The sequence below is a fragment of the Jatropha curcas genome, chromosome 10, assembly GCF_041381405.1.
Source record: "Jatropha curcas cultivar XTBG-Jc1 chromosome 10, XTBG_Jcur_1.0, whole genome shotgun sequence".
NCBI lineage: Eukaryota > Viridiplantae > Streptophyta > Magnoliopsida > Malpighiales > Euphorbiaceae > Jatropha > Jatropha curcas.
Window position 1 is genome coordinate 10,443,158 of NC_143160.1, and position 15,926 is coordinate 10,459,083.

At 33.0% G+C, this 15,926-nt stretch overlaps 1 protein-coding gene across 1 annotated transcript; it reads left to right on the forward strand.

The window, feature by feature from the left end:
* The first annotated feature begins 1,839 nt into the window (after window positions 1-1,839).
* LOC105636843 (small RNA 2'-O-methyltransferase) lies at window positions 1,840-14,016 on the forward strand. Its single transcript, XM_089715413.1, is given in 11 exon segments — window positions 1,840-1,944; window positions 3,706-3,985; window positions 4,899-4,988; window positions 7,771-8,228; window positions 8,339-8,566; window positions 9,430-10,376; window positions 12,197-12,348; window positions 12,438-12,554; window positions 12,840-12,962; window positions 13,440-13,868; window positions 13,870-14,016. Coding segments are annotated over 10 exon segments (2,841 nt in total). The 5' UTR covers window positions 1,840-1,944; window positions 3,706-3,712; the 3' UTR covers window positions 13,894-14,016.
* The last annotated feature ends 1,910 nt before the right edge of the window (window positions 14,017-15,926 follow it).

Consider the following 15,926-nt stretch of genomic DNA (forward strand, 5'->3'; position numbering starts at 1 on the left):
GATTTTTTAATAATAAAAAAAAGAAACCTTATTCTTTTGAATACTAAACCTAAAATAAAAAATATATAATACTAGATCTTTTCCGTTTGGTGTTAACTTTAATAAAATATATAAATTTTCATAACAACTACTGATACGTTAAACGAAACTTGCTAATTTCTCGATAACAATCTTTTTAAGCCAACAATCAAATTTCTGTAACGCATTAAAGAACTCCAGGAAGATCGAATGATGGAAATAGCTGCCTAAGAATCAGATTGAACTTCAATCTACAATAGCCTTTGAACCACGCAAGCAACAGTCCTTGAAAAATCCTGTAAATCCCAGCCTCCACCGCACTACAGATCCCAATATGCAACATAGAAACCCACAAAGCCAGCTGTATCAATCATCTCGGAGATCCTCCACAACCAGCGGTTTCCGAATTGCCTTTGGAAAATTCATCCGAGTTGAGAACAATCCAAGCCATGAGGAGGGAGAGTCCAACAGATATACTGAGTATGGGGAGCCCGGTCCCCATGCACAATAGCATCATTTCCAAAGCAACTTATGGTGGAAGGCGGAATTTTTCTTTTATAAAATTTTATAGAATGGGAATCAAATTGCCTTGCCCAAGAAGTTTCGAACCTCACCTAGCAAGTTGCTGCCAAACAAGAGTCAAATGTATACTAACAAATGTCTCAAAAATTGGATTAAAATTAAAAAATAATATCATTTCATATATTTTTCTACGGTTCTAATTTTACAAGTTACTACTATTAACTTTTATTTTTTAAAAACAAATTATTTTCAACCTACAGTTTTATTAAATTAATCTAGCTAAATTGGTTAAGTTAAATAATTATTTTAGTACCCTTTCAAAAAAAAAAAAAAAATGTTTTAGTACTTTTGCTCTAAAAAACAATAATTATTTTGATACTCTAAAAAGATTATATCGCATGCTCGTAAGAATAGGTTCACTTCTTTTTTCCGTCGCAAATTATAATCGTACTTTATTAAAAAAAAGTCTTATTAATTTCCTATTTTAAAAAAGATAATATTTAAAGATTTTTTATTTTATTCTTATTCATTTAATATTGTATCTTTATCAATGAACATAGAACTATGGTAATTTTTTTTTATTCATTGTAAGGTTGAAATTGAAACAAAATTATAATTTATACTTATAATACAACCAAACTTACTGGTATCAAATTTTTTTTTTGGTAAAAACTACCAGTATTCGGATCCTATTATAGAGACTGCCGAATTCAATTCAAAGCTTAATCATAGTTAAGGTTTTTTCCTCCTCCTTACAGATATATTTAGTGGAAATCGAATCCGAAAACTTTTCTCACGTACTGAACTTGCATCGCAAAATGAGTCACTACCGTAGTTTATAAGTATCAAATTTTAAAATAAATAATAACTAGTTAAAATATCAACTTCCATATTCTTAAATTAGAAAAAAAATCCTAACATATTAGGAAAAAAAAATAAAAACCATGATTTAACTATATTGATTATAATTTTTTTTTTATTTTTGTGAAAAATTAAACTATGTATTATTTTGAAGGGGCGAAAAGACAATACTAATTTCCTGAAACTAATAATATTAGATTTGGAGGTGATTAGTTTCACTGATTAGAACATGTAAAAAATGCAAATCTTTTTTTTTTCCTTGCTTCATCTTACAGATTTTTCGTTGACCTATTGGTCAATGGTCATCTCCTCTGATATTCTTTTTTTATTTTTTATTTTGAGGAGAATTTCTGATATTCTTTCTGTTTATTAATTTTCCAATATTTCTAATTTTTAATAATATAATTAATTAACTATAAATAACGCCTTTCCCTCCTCTCTCTTGCTCTCCCTCGCTGTCTCTCTTTCTGAGAAGTGCAAACAAGTAGAACTCCAAAAACCAGCCAAAACCGAAAACCCAACACATTGCTCAATTTTAGAGAGGTACCATAATTTCTTTCTTTCCCTTTCTGTCTCTATTTTTCTCTCCCAATAGTCAGAGGTATCATGGGTTCTTTCTTTCTTTTCTGTCTCTCTTCTTCTCTCCCAGTAGTCACAGTTGGCTTTTATTGAAAGTTTAAGGCAATCTTTTGAAATTTGCGTGTGGGTTCTTTGAAACTATCTTTTTACGATGGTGTGCTTGAAGCTTTGTTTCTTCTGTGTTTTCAAGTTCGTGCATTTTTCTCTTCTCAATTTGTCATATTTATTCATTCTAATTTTCTTGCTTTTGTTAGTAGTTTTATTTCGCTTCAATTTTTGCTATACGCGTGCAGAGACACTGCCTAAATGTTTGTATGCACTCGGAAAAAGAATTTGGATATGAAAAGTTTGCTTCTTGTCTTGATAACTGCTGCGGATTTAATGCGGTTGAATTTGGTTTTAGAATTAACTTTAATTTTCTATGCTTTTTTGCCTGGATTATATTTCTGAAGTAAATTATAGTTTCAGTTGATGAATTTTAAGAACCAAAGGACGATATGCTAAGGGAAATTGATATGGGGATAATAAATAGAATCAATTGTAGAACAATAAAACTGTTATTCATGGATTTCTCTTTTTTGTTTTTGTTTTTGTTTTTGTTTTTTTTTAAATTTATCAACATTGGATTGACGTGTCTTATAAAAATGTTTCATTTCATTTCATCGCACTTCATTGAAGATCAAATTTTAGACAAATATTATCAATAATGAGGTTGTGGCTTGTGCCATTTTGGACCTTGTCCTTCATGGTGCAGGGTTGGGGTAAGGCTTGTGTAGTCCTAGGTTTGAAATGTACTTATCAAAGATGGTGATTAAATTTCCAATTTGATTAAGTGTAAACACTCTCGCGTTGCTGCCCAAGTTTAGGCGTACATTAGCCTGCAGTTTTTATAACTTCTAATGTAAAATTGTCTTTTTTATGAAATGCTGCATATGCGGATGGCTGTAGGGGTAAAGAATATTATACACAGGGGAAGGTGTTTGCAGTAGGATTGCAATGTCATAATATAGTTTTTGAAGTTCTTACAATGTACATAGTTGTCAATCGAGAATCAAGAATCGAATCGTAAAGATTCAGAATAACTTTTTAAAATTAATGTAAAATAAATACATATATATTTATGGACATATTTCCATTAATTTTATGAAAAGATACTAAAAAATTCAGTTGCAAATAATGTATTTATATACCTTTTAATTCTAAATCATTTACTAAACACGAAAGGAAAGAGACCTAATGACTTGTGTAGTTGTCGAGTTCAAAATATCAAACTATGAAGCTAAATTCATAAAACCAAAGTGAAATTATCAAGCCACAAGAATTTCCTACCCAAATCCATATTTATTCATTATCATTTTCAAATTCAAGCCTTTTATTATCTCCGTCTTCTAATAGAACTATATGTCCATATTTATATAGCTCTTCTTTCTCTGTATTGAATTTTTCCACTTGTTTTGTTGGTTAAGGGAATAGTTGAACATGAGAATCAACTCGAATCGTAAGATTCGAATCACATGAATCGTAAGATTCACGATCAATTCCGATTCACCCATAAGATTCGAATCGTTTAGTATAAAAATTGAATCGAATTGTAAGATTCTGATAACACCTGTTCCTGTGATTGATTACTTATGAATATAGTTGGCTTTGATTTGAATTTTAGTTTGTGCAGGATATGAGTAGCACTTTATTAATTCATAAACTCATTTAAACTGAAGTCTGCAGCTTTCTGATGGAAAGTAGAGGATGCCCAGCAGTCACAGCGAGAACGAAAAATCATACACCTAAAGCTATTATATACCAAAAGTTTGGTACCAAAGCTTGCTATAAGGTAGAGGAGGTGCAGGGGCCTGCACAAAATGGATGCCCAGGCTTGGCAATTCCGCAAAAGGGCCCCTCTCTCTATCGCTGCAGCTTAGAGCTTCCTGAAATTTCTGTTGTTTCAGGTACCTTTAAAAAGAAGAAGGATGCTGAGCAATGTGCTGCAGAGATGGCTTTAAAAGAGGTAGGCTTCAGCCTCAAATTATTGTCTACTGCAGCTGCCTTATGTTTGAGCTCTGCCACTAAGAATGTTCCCAATCAATATTGTTACCAAATATTAGATGGATATACAAATTGAATTTCTTTGTCAATTCAAGGCGCTTTTGGTTATTTCTGTTGCTTGATAGCTCCATCTCAGTTTTAGCATCAATGTTTTGGTATTTTTCTTAAGTGCTTTCAGTTATCAGTTACACTGTGCAAGTATGCATGCCTGCATGTCTCAATGGGCTGATCAATAAGATTTGCATCTACGTCAATTTTCTTTTTTAATTTATAATGAAATACAGACATCAATGCATATAATAGGCGTGTGTTCAATTAGTACAACACGAGAACATCAAATAAGAATCTTATGCTGAATGGTCATTTGCTGCAAATAGAATGGTTTTGAGATATATGGTTCTGAACATGTGTGTGTGTGTGTGTGTGTGTGAAATCCTGTTCATTTCCCCTTTCTCTTTGTATGATGGATCCTAGATATTTATATTTGAAGTGTGTTTTTTTTTTTTTGGACCCATCCTCTAAGCCAAATCGACCTCCATCTCTTCTTCTTCCATTGCCAAAGCTCAAAGTTGCATTGATGGAATATTGCTCTTAAGCCAAAGCCCAAAGTTGCATTGATGCACTATTGCTCTTAAGCTTAAACTCCTAAGAAACAAAATTACAACATGTTTTGCTTGGTGAGATTAAGTAGTTCTCTGGATATTGCATTTGGTTATGTGATATTGCGGGTGTTTACTGTTCAGTTTTTTCTCATAAATCTTTCAGATCATTGTCTTGTTTTTTTCTTGCTTGTGCAGAAGCTCAATTGATTTACCTGAAGAAGGCTGTTTTTTTTTTCCTTATTATTTCTTTTATCTATGTTTTTTATGTTGCAGCTAGGCATCAATCCTGCAGTTGAGAATCAAACTGAGCAGGATCCTTTGGATGCTTTAGTTGACCGTATGAAGTATCTATTCTCAGATGAGGTTGGTATTGAAATGAGTTGTTAACAGTTTGCTTTCCACTATAATGAAATAATCTCTTAATTTTTTTTCTAGTAGAAATAAAAAAATCAGCTAAAAAATAAGCAGTTGCAATTTCAAGTGTTGTGATTGCTTTCTTTTCCAGAAAAGAATAAAGGCATTCTTGTTATCTGTTTGTCATTATAAAGAGCATAATTTTAGTGTTATAAGTTAATAAGAAGGTTGTACTAAAATCCCAAGTTATGTGCCAAGACCTAATACTCTGTTAGAGATGCAATTATGGCAGTTTGCAGTTTAGTCTTCCTATTTAGTAGCTTTCTATTTTATTTTTGGTTGGAGATCAACTATTTAGTAGTAGTCTTTCTATTCAGTAGTCTTTTTATGTACTAGTTTCCTATTTCTCTTTTTGGTGGGAGACCTGCTATTTATTAATCTTCCTATTTAATTGTCTTTCTATTTATTAGTCTAGCCATTTAGTGGGTTTCCTATTTTATGTATGGTAGGATATCTCATTCTAGTAGAATTACAAAAATTAGTACTTGTATTCCTCTATAAATTGGAGGCTTTAATCATGCAATAAAATAAGCAGAATTATTTTCAACTAAATCGAGGTCTAGACTTTCTCTAGTGAGTCTAAGGTTAAAGCTCCCTTTTAATGCGCTTGCAATTTTTAGCAACAATAGGTCGAGGAAAGAATCGTGGTAAAACAAAAGTTTTACCTTTTGAATAAGATTTTATCATTAACAGGCCTGTGACAAGATCCTGGTTGCGTGATCATAACAACTTAGTATTAGAGGCAAACGTCATGGGAGATTCAACCGGCAAGATCAAAGCTCTTTTACAAGAACTATAGGCACAAAATGAAGCTTGAATGCTCCAAGTTGAATCTCGACTTGAAACCCAACTGCAGATTCTAACTCGGCAAGTGCTGAAACTTCTTAGTGGATCAACCAAAAGTCAAAATAAGGGAATTGAGGAGACAAGCAACAATTCAACTCTACAAAAGAAAAACGGTGGAGTTGAAGAAAGGTTGAAGACATGTGCTGCTGCTGCAACAATTCCGCGATACACCAAATTAGATTTCCCTACATGTAATGGGTTTGATGATCCATTAAGTTGGCTTCACAAATGTGAACAATTTTTTCTTAATCATAAAACACAAGAGGTTGATAAGGTGGGCTTGGCAGCATTTCATATGGTTGGAGAAGCACAACTATGGTATTATAGATTGGAGCAAGAAGAACTTGGAATCTTGTGGGAAGTTTTCAAAAACTATTGCAATCTTCGTTTTGGCCCACCCCTGAAGGGCAATCCTTTGGGTGAATTAGGCAATTTAAGACAAACAGGTTCTATGGTGGAGTACCAAAGGCAATTCTAGATGCTATTAGCAAGGCCTACGACAGTCAGGAATGTCCAACAGGTCGATCTTTTTACAGCCGGATTATCAGAAAGGATGTCGAAATGCATAATCCACCTAATTTGATAACTGTGATGAACTGCACAAGGGCTTTTGAAAGGAAACAACAATTGGAGCAAGTCGGAAATACAACAATTGGTCCTTCAATATCGGCAAGCCAAAGATTCACACCTTCAATAGCTCATTCTACCAAAAACATGGGAGGAGCATTGACAACAATTACTGACAACATTGGTAGCGTTTCCACTCCTTTGTGAAGCGATTAAATCAGGCCGAAATAGCTGAAAGATGGACCAAAGGGCTATGCTATAATTGTGATGAACCATATTCCATTAGGCATCAGTGCAAAAGATTATTTTCGGTAGAAATACTAGATTTGAATGCAGACAAACGTTATTTTGGATAGAAATATTAGATCTGGATGCAGACTCCCATAAACTCGAATCACATAAATCCGAAGAACAAGAAATTTCTTTGCACGCAATTACGGGCCAACAACATGCCCAACTTGGAAGTAGTTCTCAAGCTTGAGGGCAAGCCCTTTCTCCAGGAGGGGAGTAATGTTAGAGATGCAATTACGGCAGTTTGCAGTTTAGTCTTCCTATTTAGTAGTTTCCTATTTTATTTTTGTCAGGAGATCAACTATTTAATAGTCTTCTTATTTAGTAGTTTCCTATTTCTCTTTTTGGTAGGAGATCTGCTATTTAGTAATCTTCCTATTTAGTTGTCTTTCTATTTACTAGTCTAGCCATTTAGCAGTTTCTTATTTTATTTATGGTAGGAGATCTCATTCTAGTAGAATTACTTTAATTAGTGCTTGTATTCCTCTATAAATTGGAGGCTTTAATCATGAAATAAAATAAGTGGAACTATTTTCAACTAAATTGAAATCTAGACTCTCTCTAACAAGTCTAAGGTTAGGGCTCTCATTAACGAGCTTGCAATTTTTGGCAACAATAGATCGAGGAAAGAATCGTGGTAAAACAAAGGTTTTACCTTTTGAATCTGATTTTATTGTTAACGGGCCCGTGACGAGATCCTGGTTGCGTGATCATAACATACTCTCTCCACATAATTATTATCCCTGTTTCTCCTTGGTTTCTTTTTTTGTATGGCTTTCAGTGTTATGCTTGCTCATTATTAAGAAACTTAAGCAAACTCTTTTCTTTTAAGCTTTCATTCCCTGAATCTACTCAACAATGTAAAACTCAGGGAGGTAGATTTTATAATCTCATGCCTGTTTAATTGCTCCAGTTATATGCATATGTGCTATAAGTCCACTTGGCAATTGGTTTTCATGGCAGCGTGTTCTTTATCTGTTGTATGTTTATGCTACTGACTTCTTGTGCTTATTTTCCATGTGTAAAGTTCCTCCAATCTCTTCAACCGTTGAGCGGTCACCTTAGAGCAATTTTGCAGAGAGATGGCGACCTCTGTGGTTCATTACCAGCTTCTGTTGTTGCTGTCTGCGATGCAAAATCAAGTAATCTTTGTAAATTACTCAATCCTAAGGTGGAATCAAACCCTTTCCTGGCTTTGTCATTTATCATGAGAGCAGCTGCAAGATTGTCTCGGTCTGGCATTAACACCAAGGGGCATCTTTCAATCCAGAAACAAATTCCCTACTCTTCAGGGACTGTAGAATTGTTAGATATCCAGAAATTGGTTTCCCCAGATAGCATAAGAGTTGAAGCTGTACATATTCCATCTTCTCTGGATAAGACTGTTCAACCAATAAGTCTTAATATTTCTTTAGCTGGGTATTACCTGGATGCTATAGCACAGAAACTTGGTGTGGCAGATGCCGACAAGGTTCTTCTCTCGAGGTGGGGCAGGTTATGATATGGACAAGTGTAAAAAGATATGTATTTTGTGCAAAGTGGTGTCCTTAGAGAAGTCCTGACTGTTTCTTTAACGATTTAATATTTGTCAACAGGACTATTGGTAAAGCTTCTTCTGAGACAAGATTATACTTTGTTGCTCCTGAATCATCTGTGTCTGATCTGCCAGCAGATATTGTAAATCTGGAAGGATCTTTGAATGCTAGGGCAAGTTACTTTTGTGCTCAAGCTATATATGGTGATGCAATAATGGCATCAATTGGCTACACATGGAGGTCTAGAGATCTTTTTCATGAACACATATCCCTGCAATCATGTTACAGGTTTCTTCTGATATCTTTTTCTTTATCCATCTTCATCCATTCATGGTTTTCTATCTGCATTGCTGCTCAAATCTTATTCCATTTCAGCCCCCAGTACTCTTTCTATAAGATAATGCTGGATTCATGTTTTGATAATAATATTGTTGTTAATGAACAAACTTCTTGGCAAAAATGATTCTGTTTGAGTGTCCTGTAAATTTATTATCTTGTGTTTTTTCACCAAATGATCTATTTGGTTTAAATGTTCTTTCTAGTGTCCATTTTGTTTTTAATCTTGCATAGAAAGTTTAGTCCTTGATTTGATATTTGATTTGTAACAATGTGGTCTGTTGTTTACATTTAGATCAATTTATTATTTAAATTTTCTTTTTGATTACTACCCTCACCTATGCATAAGACCAAATCCATTCAATTTCTAAAAAGGACTACAAATCCTTAACTTTTCAAGGAATCCTTCATCACTAACTGTGAATTTCACTGATTTTTTCAGTCTTTTTGACCTCTTGGTTGTATATGAGTTAGTCCAATGATTTGGATGTTTGTTCATTTTAAGATTGTAAGGTCTGTTTTCACTTTATTTTTTTATTTTCATTTTTTTTTCAATCTTTGAAGAATACTTTAGTTTTCTTACTACTACCATTTCATGCATATCTTACTGAGATGACTGTGATGGTATGTATTTTGTTTAATGAATTGCTCATTTGTGCTGCGCTTTATTGCAGCATTCATTTGGCTTAAATTTTCTTAATCTGTTGCTGTAGACTGTATCTCTCTTATGATGCACTCACAATTGTGTGCTGTGTTCCATTGTAATGAACTTTCAACCTTGCATGACTTAATCCTACTTAAGTGGACTTCTGTAGTATGCTTATAAGCAAGATGCCTGGTGGAAACTACAAGTTGTCCAGAGAAGCAATTCTTGCTGCAGAATTGCCCTCAATATTCACCACAAAATCAAATTGGAGGGGTTCCTTCCCAAGGGAAATTCTATGCTCATTCTGCCGGCAGCACCGGCTATCTGAACCTGTTTTCTCCACTACAACTCTGCCAGAATCATGCCTGTCAAGGTCAAACAAGAAAGTGAAAGTCACAGAGGCAGTTGAACAGAATACGGAGTATGCAAATGGAATAGGCACTGCTGTTGATCATCATAAATCAGTGGAATATGGAAGCATATTTAGATGTGAAATAAAAATATATTCAAAGTGTCAGGATTTGATCATAGAGTGTGCACCTAAAGGAATTTATAAGAAGCAGAACGACTCTATCCACAATGCTTCTCTGAAAGTTCTATCATGGTTGAGTGAATATTTTAAGGACCCTAGCATGCCTGTGGAAAACTTAAACTACTTGGCTGATGTCCTTGACATTCGATTTTGTCCTGAAAACTTCTTTAAAGAGTTTTTGTTGTGTCCATCTTTTCATAATATTCAGCATAGGGGGAAACAAGGAGGCAAATTAACAGAAGCAAGAAATATGAATGTGTCATCTACTTCACCAGGACAAGATGTTTGCTCTTTGAGCATAGAGGGTCCGGATTCTGGTGCGTATCCATCTAATGGATCTTTACTATGTATAAGTTATTCTGTATCTCTGGTGACAGATGACAACCAAGTGAAAGAGCTTCTTGAGAGCAATGATGAGTTTGAGTTTGAGATGGGGACGGGGGCTGTGATTTGCCCTCTTGAAGCAGTTCTGACACAAATGTCAGTAGGTCAGTCTGCTTTTTTTAGAATGGACCTACCTCCTCAAGAATTTATTTTAGCTGCAGCTGATGATTCTGAGAGGATTATTTCATTGTTATCATCACGTAAGTTATCCCAGCTTTCATTTCAATTTTATTTCTGTGCCTAAACTGAATGATAACTTTAATGCTTGTATGGGAAGGGAAAATGTAGAAAGAAAGGGGGCAGGGAAAGGCTCACTCCATTGTCTGGAAGAGCGAAAGAATTTTTGAGGAGAAGGATTTGTGAACAGTGAACTTTCTTGGGACCCAAAAAATGTTTCTATCCAAAATGGATTTATTGTCCCAAATTATTATCTTCTGTACCTACGCTCCAAATTTATACTTCTTTTTTCCCTCTCCACTACTTACGGCAATCTCTCGTCCATGACTGACTTAACATGCATTTGTCGTCCCTTTTTTGTTTTTTAATATTTATTGCAGTGATTTTTATATTAATTTTTCTCCACTAGATTAATTATTGCTTGTTAAGTCATTATTTATTACAATGCGAGGGCATTAGAGTAACTTTACTTTCAAATCCTTTTCTATTATTTTGTTCAATTTTCCAAAATAAAATTAATTTCCTCACTTTTTTTTTTCCCCTCCTTTTAACCTCTTCCCAAACAAGGTTAGGTAACATATATTATTTTCCTCCATTTTCTTTCCCCATCCTTTCTTTCCTTGCCTAACTTTTTTTTTCCCAAACAAAGCCTAAATGTTTTACCGGGGGAATGGCCAGAGGTATTACATTGCTAAAAATGTGGATTGAGTGATTATAAAGTTTCCCAATGATTTATGTAGTTTTGGATTTGAAGATCTGACTTGTTGCTCAAAATTATTCTTATTCTTATTATTATTATTATTATTAAAAACTCTTCTGTATTTTCTGGATAATTTCTAAGTATATTCTTTTCTGTCTATAATCACCAACATATGGTTAGGAATTACAGCATCCTGGATAAACATCCTGGATAAATTTCTCTATAGTTTTAAGAACTGGACCCAATGCGTGGAATTTAAAAAAAAAAAAATGATTCTCTTATGGCACGATAAAATTGCAGTTGTGGTGAACCACATTGCATGACATGATTTCTTGTATTGCCGATCCAACAGCCATTCATTTTTTAAAACAAAGTTTTTTGTAAGTATTTTTCATCGGAACAAGTTCAAAATTTCATGCTCAACATTCTCATTGAATTTATCTAGTTGAAAACCAACAGGATCTGATGCTTAAATCAAGTTTTCTCTCATTTTTTTTTTCCTTTTTGGAGTATTATGTCCAAATCAAGCTTTTGGGAACCTATGCAAAACCCTTTCCAAAAACTGTACTGAATCTCACAATTTTTTTTTTTTTTTTTTTTTTTTTTTTTGAAATTAAGATCATCAAACCTTATTGGAAGTATTGGCAGTGTGGTTTCTTTGCTGGTCCCATATTTAAATGGACGTCATCTGCATTCGAACTGGTCAAACAGCAGTAAATCAACAATTACCATTATATTGGTGGTTTAGACTTTAGAGGAAATTGCTAAACTATTCATCCAGTTCACAGATTTAGTTAGAGAATACTCCTGCTCAAAATTAGAATGTGGACTTTTCCAAAAGTATTCCAATAGTTAAGGCTTGAGTTTTAAACTTGGAGATCTCAAGGTTATGGTGCAAGTTAGCCTTAGGGAAGGGGATGGACCAATTTGTATAGTTCCGGTAGGTTTTTCTCAGGTAGCCAAAAAGTGATTGAACAACTTATTCTAGACTTCATGGGAAGAGTTGGCAAAGAAAAAGGGATTGAACATGTTATAAGAAGATAAAGGGAACTTTCTATTGTGTAAATATCAATTCATTACATTGTTTATTTCATATAATTCTTGTTTATGATATCTAACTTACAGAGCATTGTGTTTTTTCAGAAGCCTGCTGTCTGGACTACCATGTAACTTTGTTGTCTGTGACTGAACCCCCAGAAGAAAGAATGGAGCAGGCTCTTTTTAGTCCTCCACTTTCAAAGCAACGGGTGGAATATGCCCTGCAACATATCAAAACATCTTCTGCTGCTACTTTGGTATTTAACTACATTTTTCATTTTCTGTTTTTTTTTTAGTGTTGTAATTTTGATCTCCTTCAATATAATAATCTTTCTCCTCTCTCCAGGTTGATTTTGGATGTGGCTCTGGAAGCTTACTGGATTCTTTATTAGATTACCCAACTTCTTTGGAAAAAATTGTTGGAATTGACATATCACAAAAGAGTCTTGGTCGTGCTGCCAAGGTCTGAATCGTTACTGCAGATTATTATTAGTATTATTATTTAGTGCATTGTAAATTATTACTATTATTATTATTATTTCGTTGCTATTTCTCTTGTAGTCATTCCTAACTAAGTGTTTATAAGTTAAGGAACATATGTTTCAGGATTTTCTGTTAAGGACGGGGATGACTTTCATTGTGCATTCCATTTTTGTTTCAGAGACAACCCATGCTAGCAATAATTTTTTTTTTTTTTTGGCTTCACGCTTGAGTTAGCTGTGAATAATGGATATTGTTATCTCTACAGATACTTCATTCGAAGCTAAGCACGAAGTCAGGTGTGGGCATCAATTCTGCTGTTCTTTATGATGGTTCTATTACAGATTTTGACTCTCGATTATGCAGATTTGATATAGGCACTTGCTTAGAGGTATTTTATTATCTCTCTGGCATGTTCATATTTAGCCATCAAGTCGATTTGCCCCTTTTTTTTCCCCACTTAGTTTGTCCTTGTGTAACATGAAAGCTTTAATTCTTCCAAGATCATATATAGTTTGCCAACATCCATGCTTAAACCATGATTCTGCACGCATAAATAATCATAAAGATTAATTGCATGCAAAAATTTGTTTTGCAAAACTTGCATTATGGTTTGACATATATGGACGTCATAAGAGTAAAAGGATAGTGATGTTACAATGACAAGGAATACTTACAAGTGAAAAAACAAAAAAATCTTGAACGTCGAAATAAACATAATATGTTATAGTAATTATAATAAGTTCTGCTAACCTTCAAAATTGTAAATGAAATGTACTGCTGAACCACATTTGCATCATTTGGACTTCTTTTTCTCTCCTGATCACTTATCTCTGTACCTGTTATTTTTTAATTTGAGACATTTTAGGTAATTGAACATATGGAGGAGGACCAAGCCTGTCTGTTCGGTGATGTTGCATTAGGTTACTTCCGTCCAAAGATTCTTATCGTTTCCACCCCGAATTATGAATATAATGTGATTCTCCACGGATCTAGTATCACAAACCAAGATGAAGATCCAGATGAGAAACCTGAGTTGCAATCTTGTAAATTTCGCAACCATGACCACAAATTTGAGTGGACTAGAGAGCAGTTTAATCACTGGGCAACTGAATTAGCTAAAAGGCACAACTATAGTGTTGAGTTTGGTGGGGTTGGTGGTTCTGCGGATGTGGAACCAGGGTTTGCTTCTCAGATTGCAGTCTTTAAGAGGGAGATCCTACCTCAAGAAGACGAGCTTCTGGAGAATGAAAATCCTGCAGGAAACTGCAAAGTTGTATGGGAATGGAACGGTATAAGATAGATCAGACTCTTCTTTTTGACAGATAGCTACCCCTAAGGATTTTTGTAGCAATAGGCTTAATGTGATATGAACCTTGAAAACAGTTGGAGCATACTGAATGAAGAATGAACATGTTATGCATGTCCCTGTAGGGATAGAAATATATTTTGTTGCATCTGAGCTTTAAATTCAGATTTATAATTATATGTTTTGCGAGTTTTCATTCCTTTAAATGCCCATACAACTGAAGATTCTTGCAGGGCTAGTCTGTAATGAAGACCCATAAAACTGTGTTTTTCATAGCCATTGAGGCCATTTACTTGAACTTGTTCATGACTGATTTAGTGACTAGAAAATAATGCCTGATTTAAAATGTTGTATTTCTGGTCAATCCATTTAAGGACATTGATGAACTGTCCTGAGATCTGCATCCGGAGCTCAAAACACGACGGTGTCTGCATTTGAAGCAGTTACGGCCTGAATCAAACTTTTTGCTTCAGGAATTCGGTTCTTATGATAAATCATCACGGAGGCCTGGAAGGATTGAAGAAGAGATTGAATGCTGCAGCACAAAATTGAAGAAAGTATTGCTTTTGGTGGAAAAAGGATAAAGATTAGAAATGAAATTATATTTTAAACAACCAAAATTATTTAAGATTGGAAATGAAAGATTATACGATTTATTAAGGGCGAAAGGCCGAACATAAATTCGCTCTTGAACTTTGTTACTTTGATCTCATGACGGCTTTAATTTTTATTTTAACCTATTAAACATTTATATTTATAGAGTTATACTTATTAAACACTTTATTTTTTAAAATTATTTTATTGAACACTTAAACTTTTAAAATTAGATCAATTAAATAGTCATAAAAAAGTTGAAATTTACAAAAATTATTGTCTTAAAAATTATATTGACTACATGTCAAGTCGGTATTTTACAGATAAAGGCTAAAAGCCCTAAAAATTATTGATATTACAATTGAAAAGTGTGTAATATTATTAAAATTTACAAATTTAATTGTACGGTAGGTCATCTATAAAATTCAGAAGGTTAAAGTCATAAAGTTCTAGAGTGAATTTATGTACTAAGCCGATTTTTTAATGATGTCATTATTTAATTGTATAAAATATTTTTTTATTATCTTAAACAAATAAACAAAATATTTTGGTACATATATTATGTGCAAGTTATGAATGCTTTTTTTTTTTTTTAATGTTGAAAATTCAGAGTATATTCAAATTATGAATGTATTTTTATTTGTTTTTTTATCTAATGGCAAGAAAATATTAAACCAAATCGAATGAACAACAAATTAGGTTCAAACAGATTAAAATTGATAAACTAAACTTCTCCTGAGTAGGTTAATCGAAATCAAACCGAAATGTGTGAGTTCGATAGTTAGTTTTACCTAATTTTATCCATTATTTTTATTTATATATATATAATATGAGTTAGCACATCTTTATAAAATTATTATGATTTTGTGAATGAGTAAGTCATGTTCTTAATTCATGTGTTTATATGTTTCTTATTTAACTAATTAAAAAAAATACATAATGCTTTTAATGAAGTGTTAGATATTACAAAAAATAATTACTCTTTTTGTTTCATATATATACATATATAGTTCACTTTTCCTTTTCATTTGTTTCAAAATGTAGTACTATTTTTTCTAAATTATTTATTGTTTTATTTATTAATACCCCTTTTAATTATACATCTATATTTTCAATTGTATATACACAATATTAGTATTATAAAAGGGTATTTTAGAAAAATAAATAAATAAAAAATATAGTTTAATTATATTAACTCTTTTTTTATCTATATGGAAGTCAAATTAGGTCTACTTATGAGACAGATGGAGTACTAAACACTTTTACCAAATAAATACAATAAGAGTGTGTATAAGACATGATATAATGAAAATTAACAAATAAATAACAAACTTTTTTTTCTATCTCATTGTGCTTTGAAAGTTTTAGTAATGTAGACAATTATTAATATTATATTATAAAAATTAATTGTATAAAATTAATTTATAAGTACGTACAACAAACAAATATCAA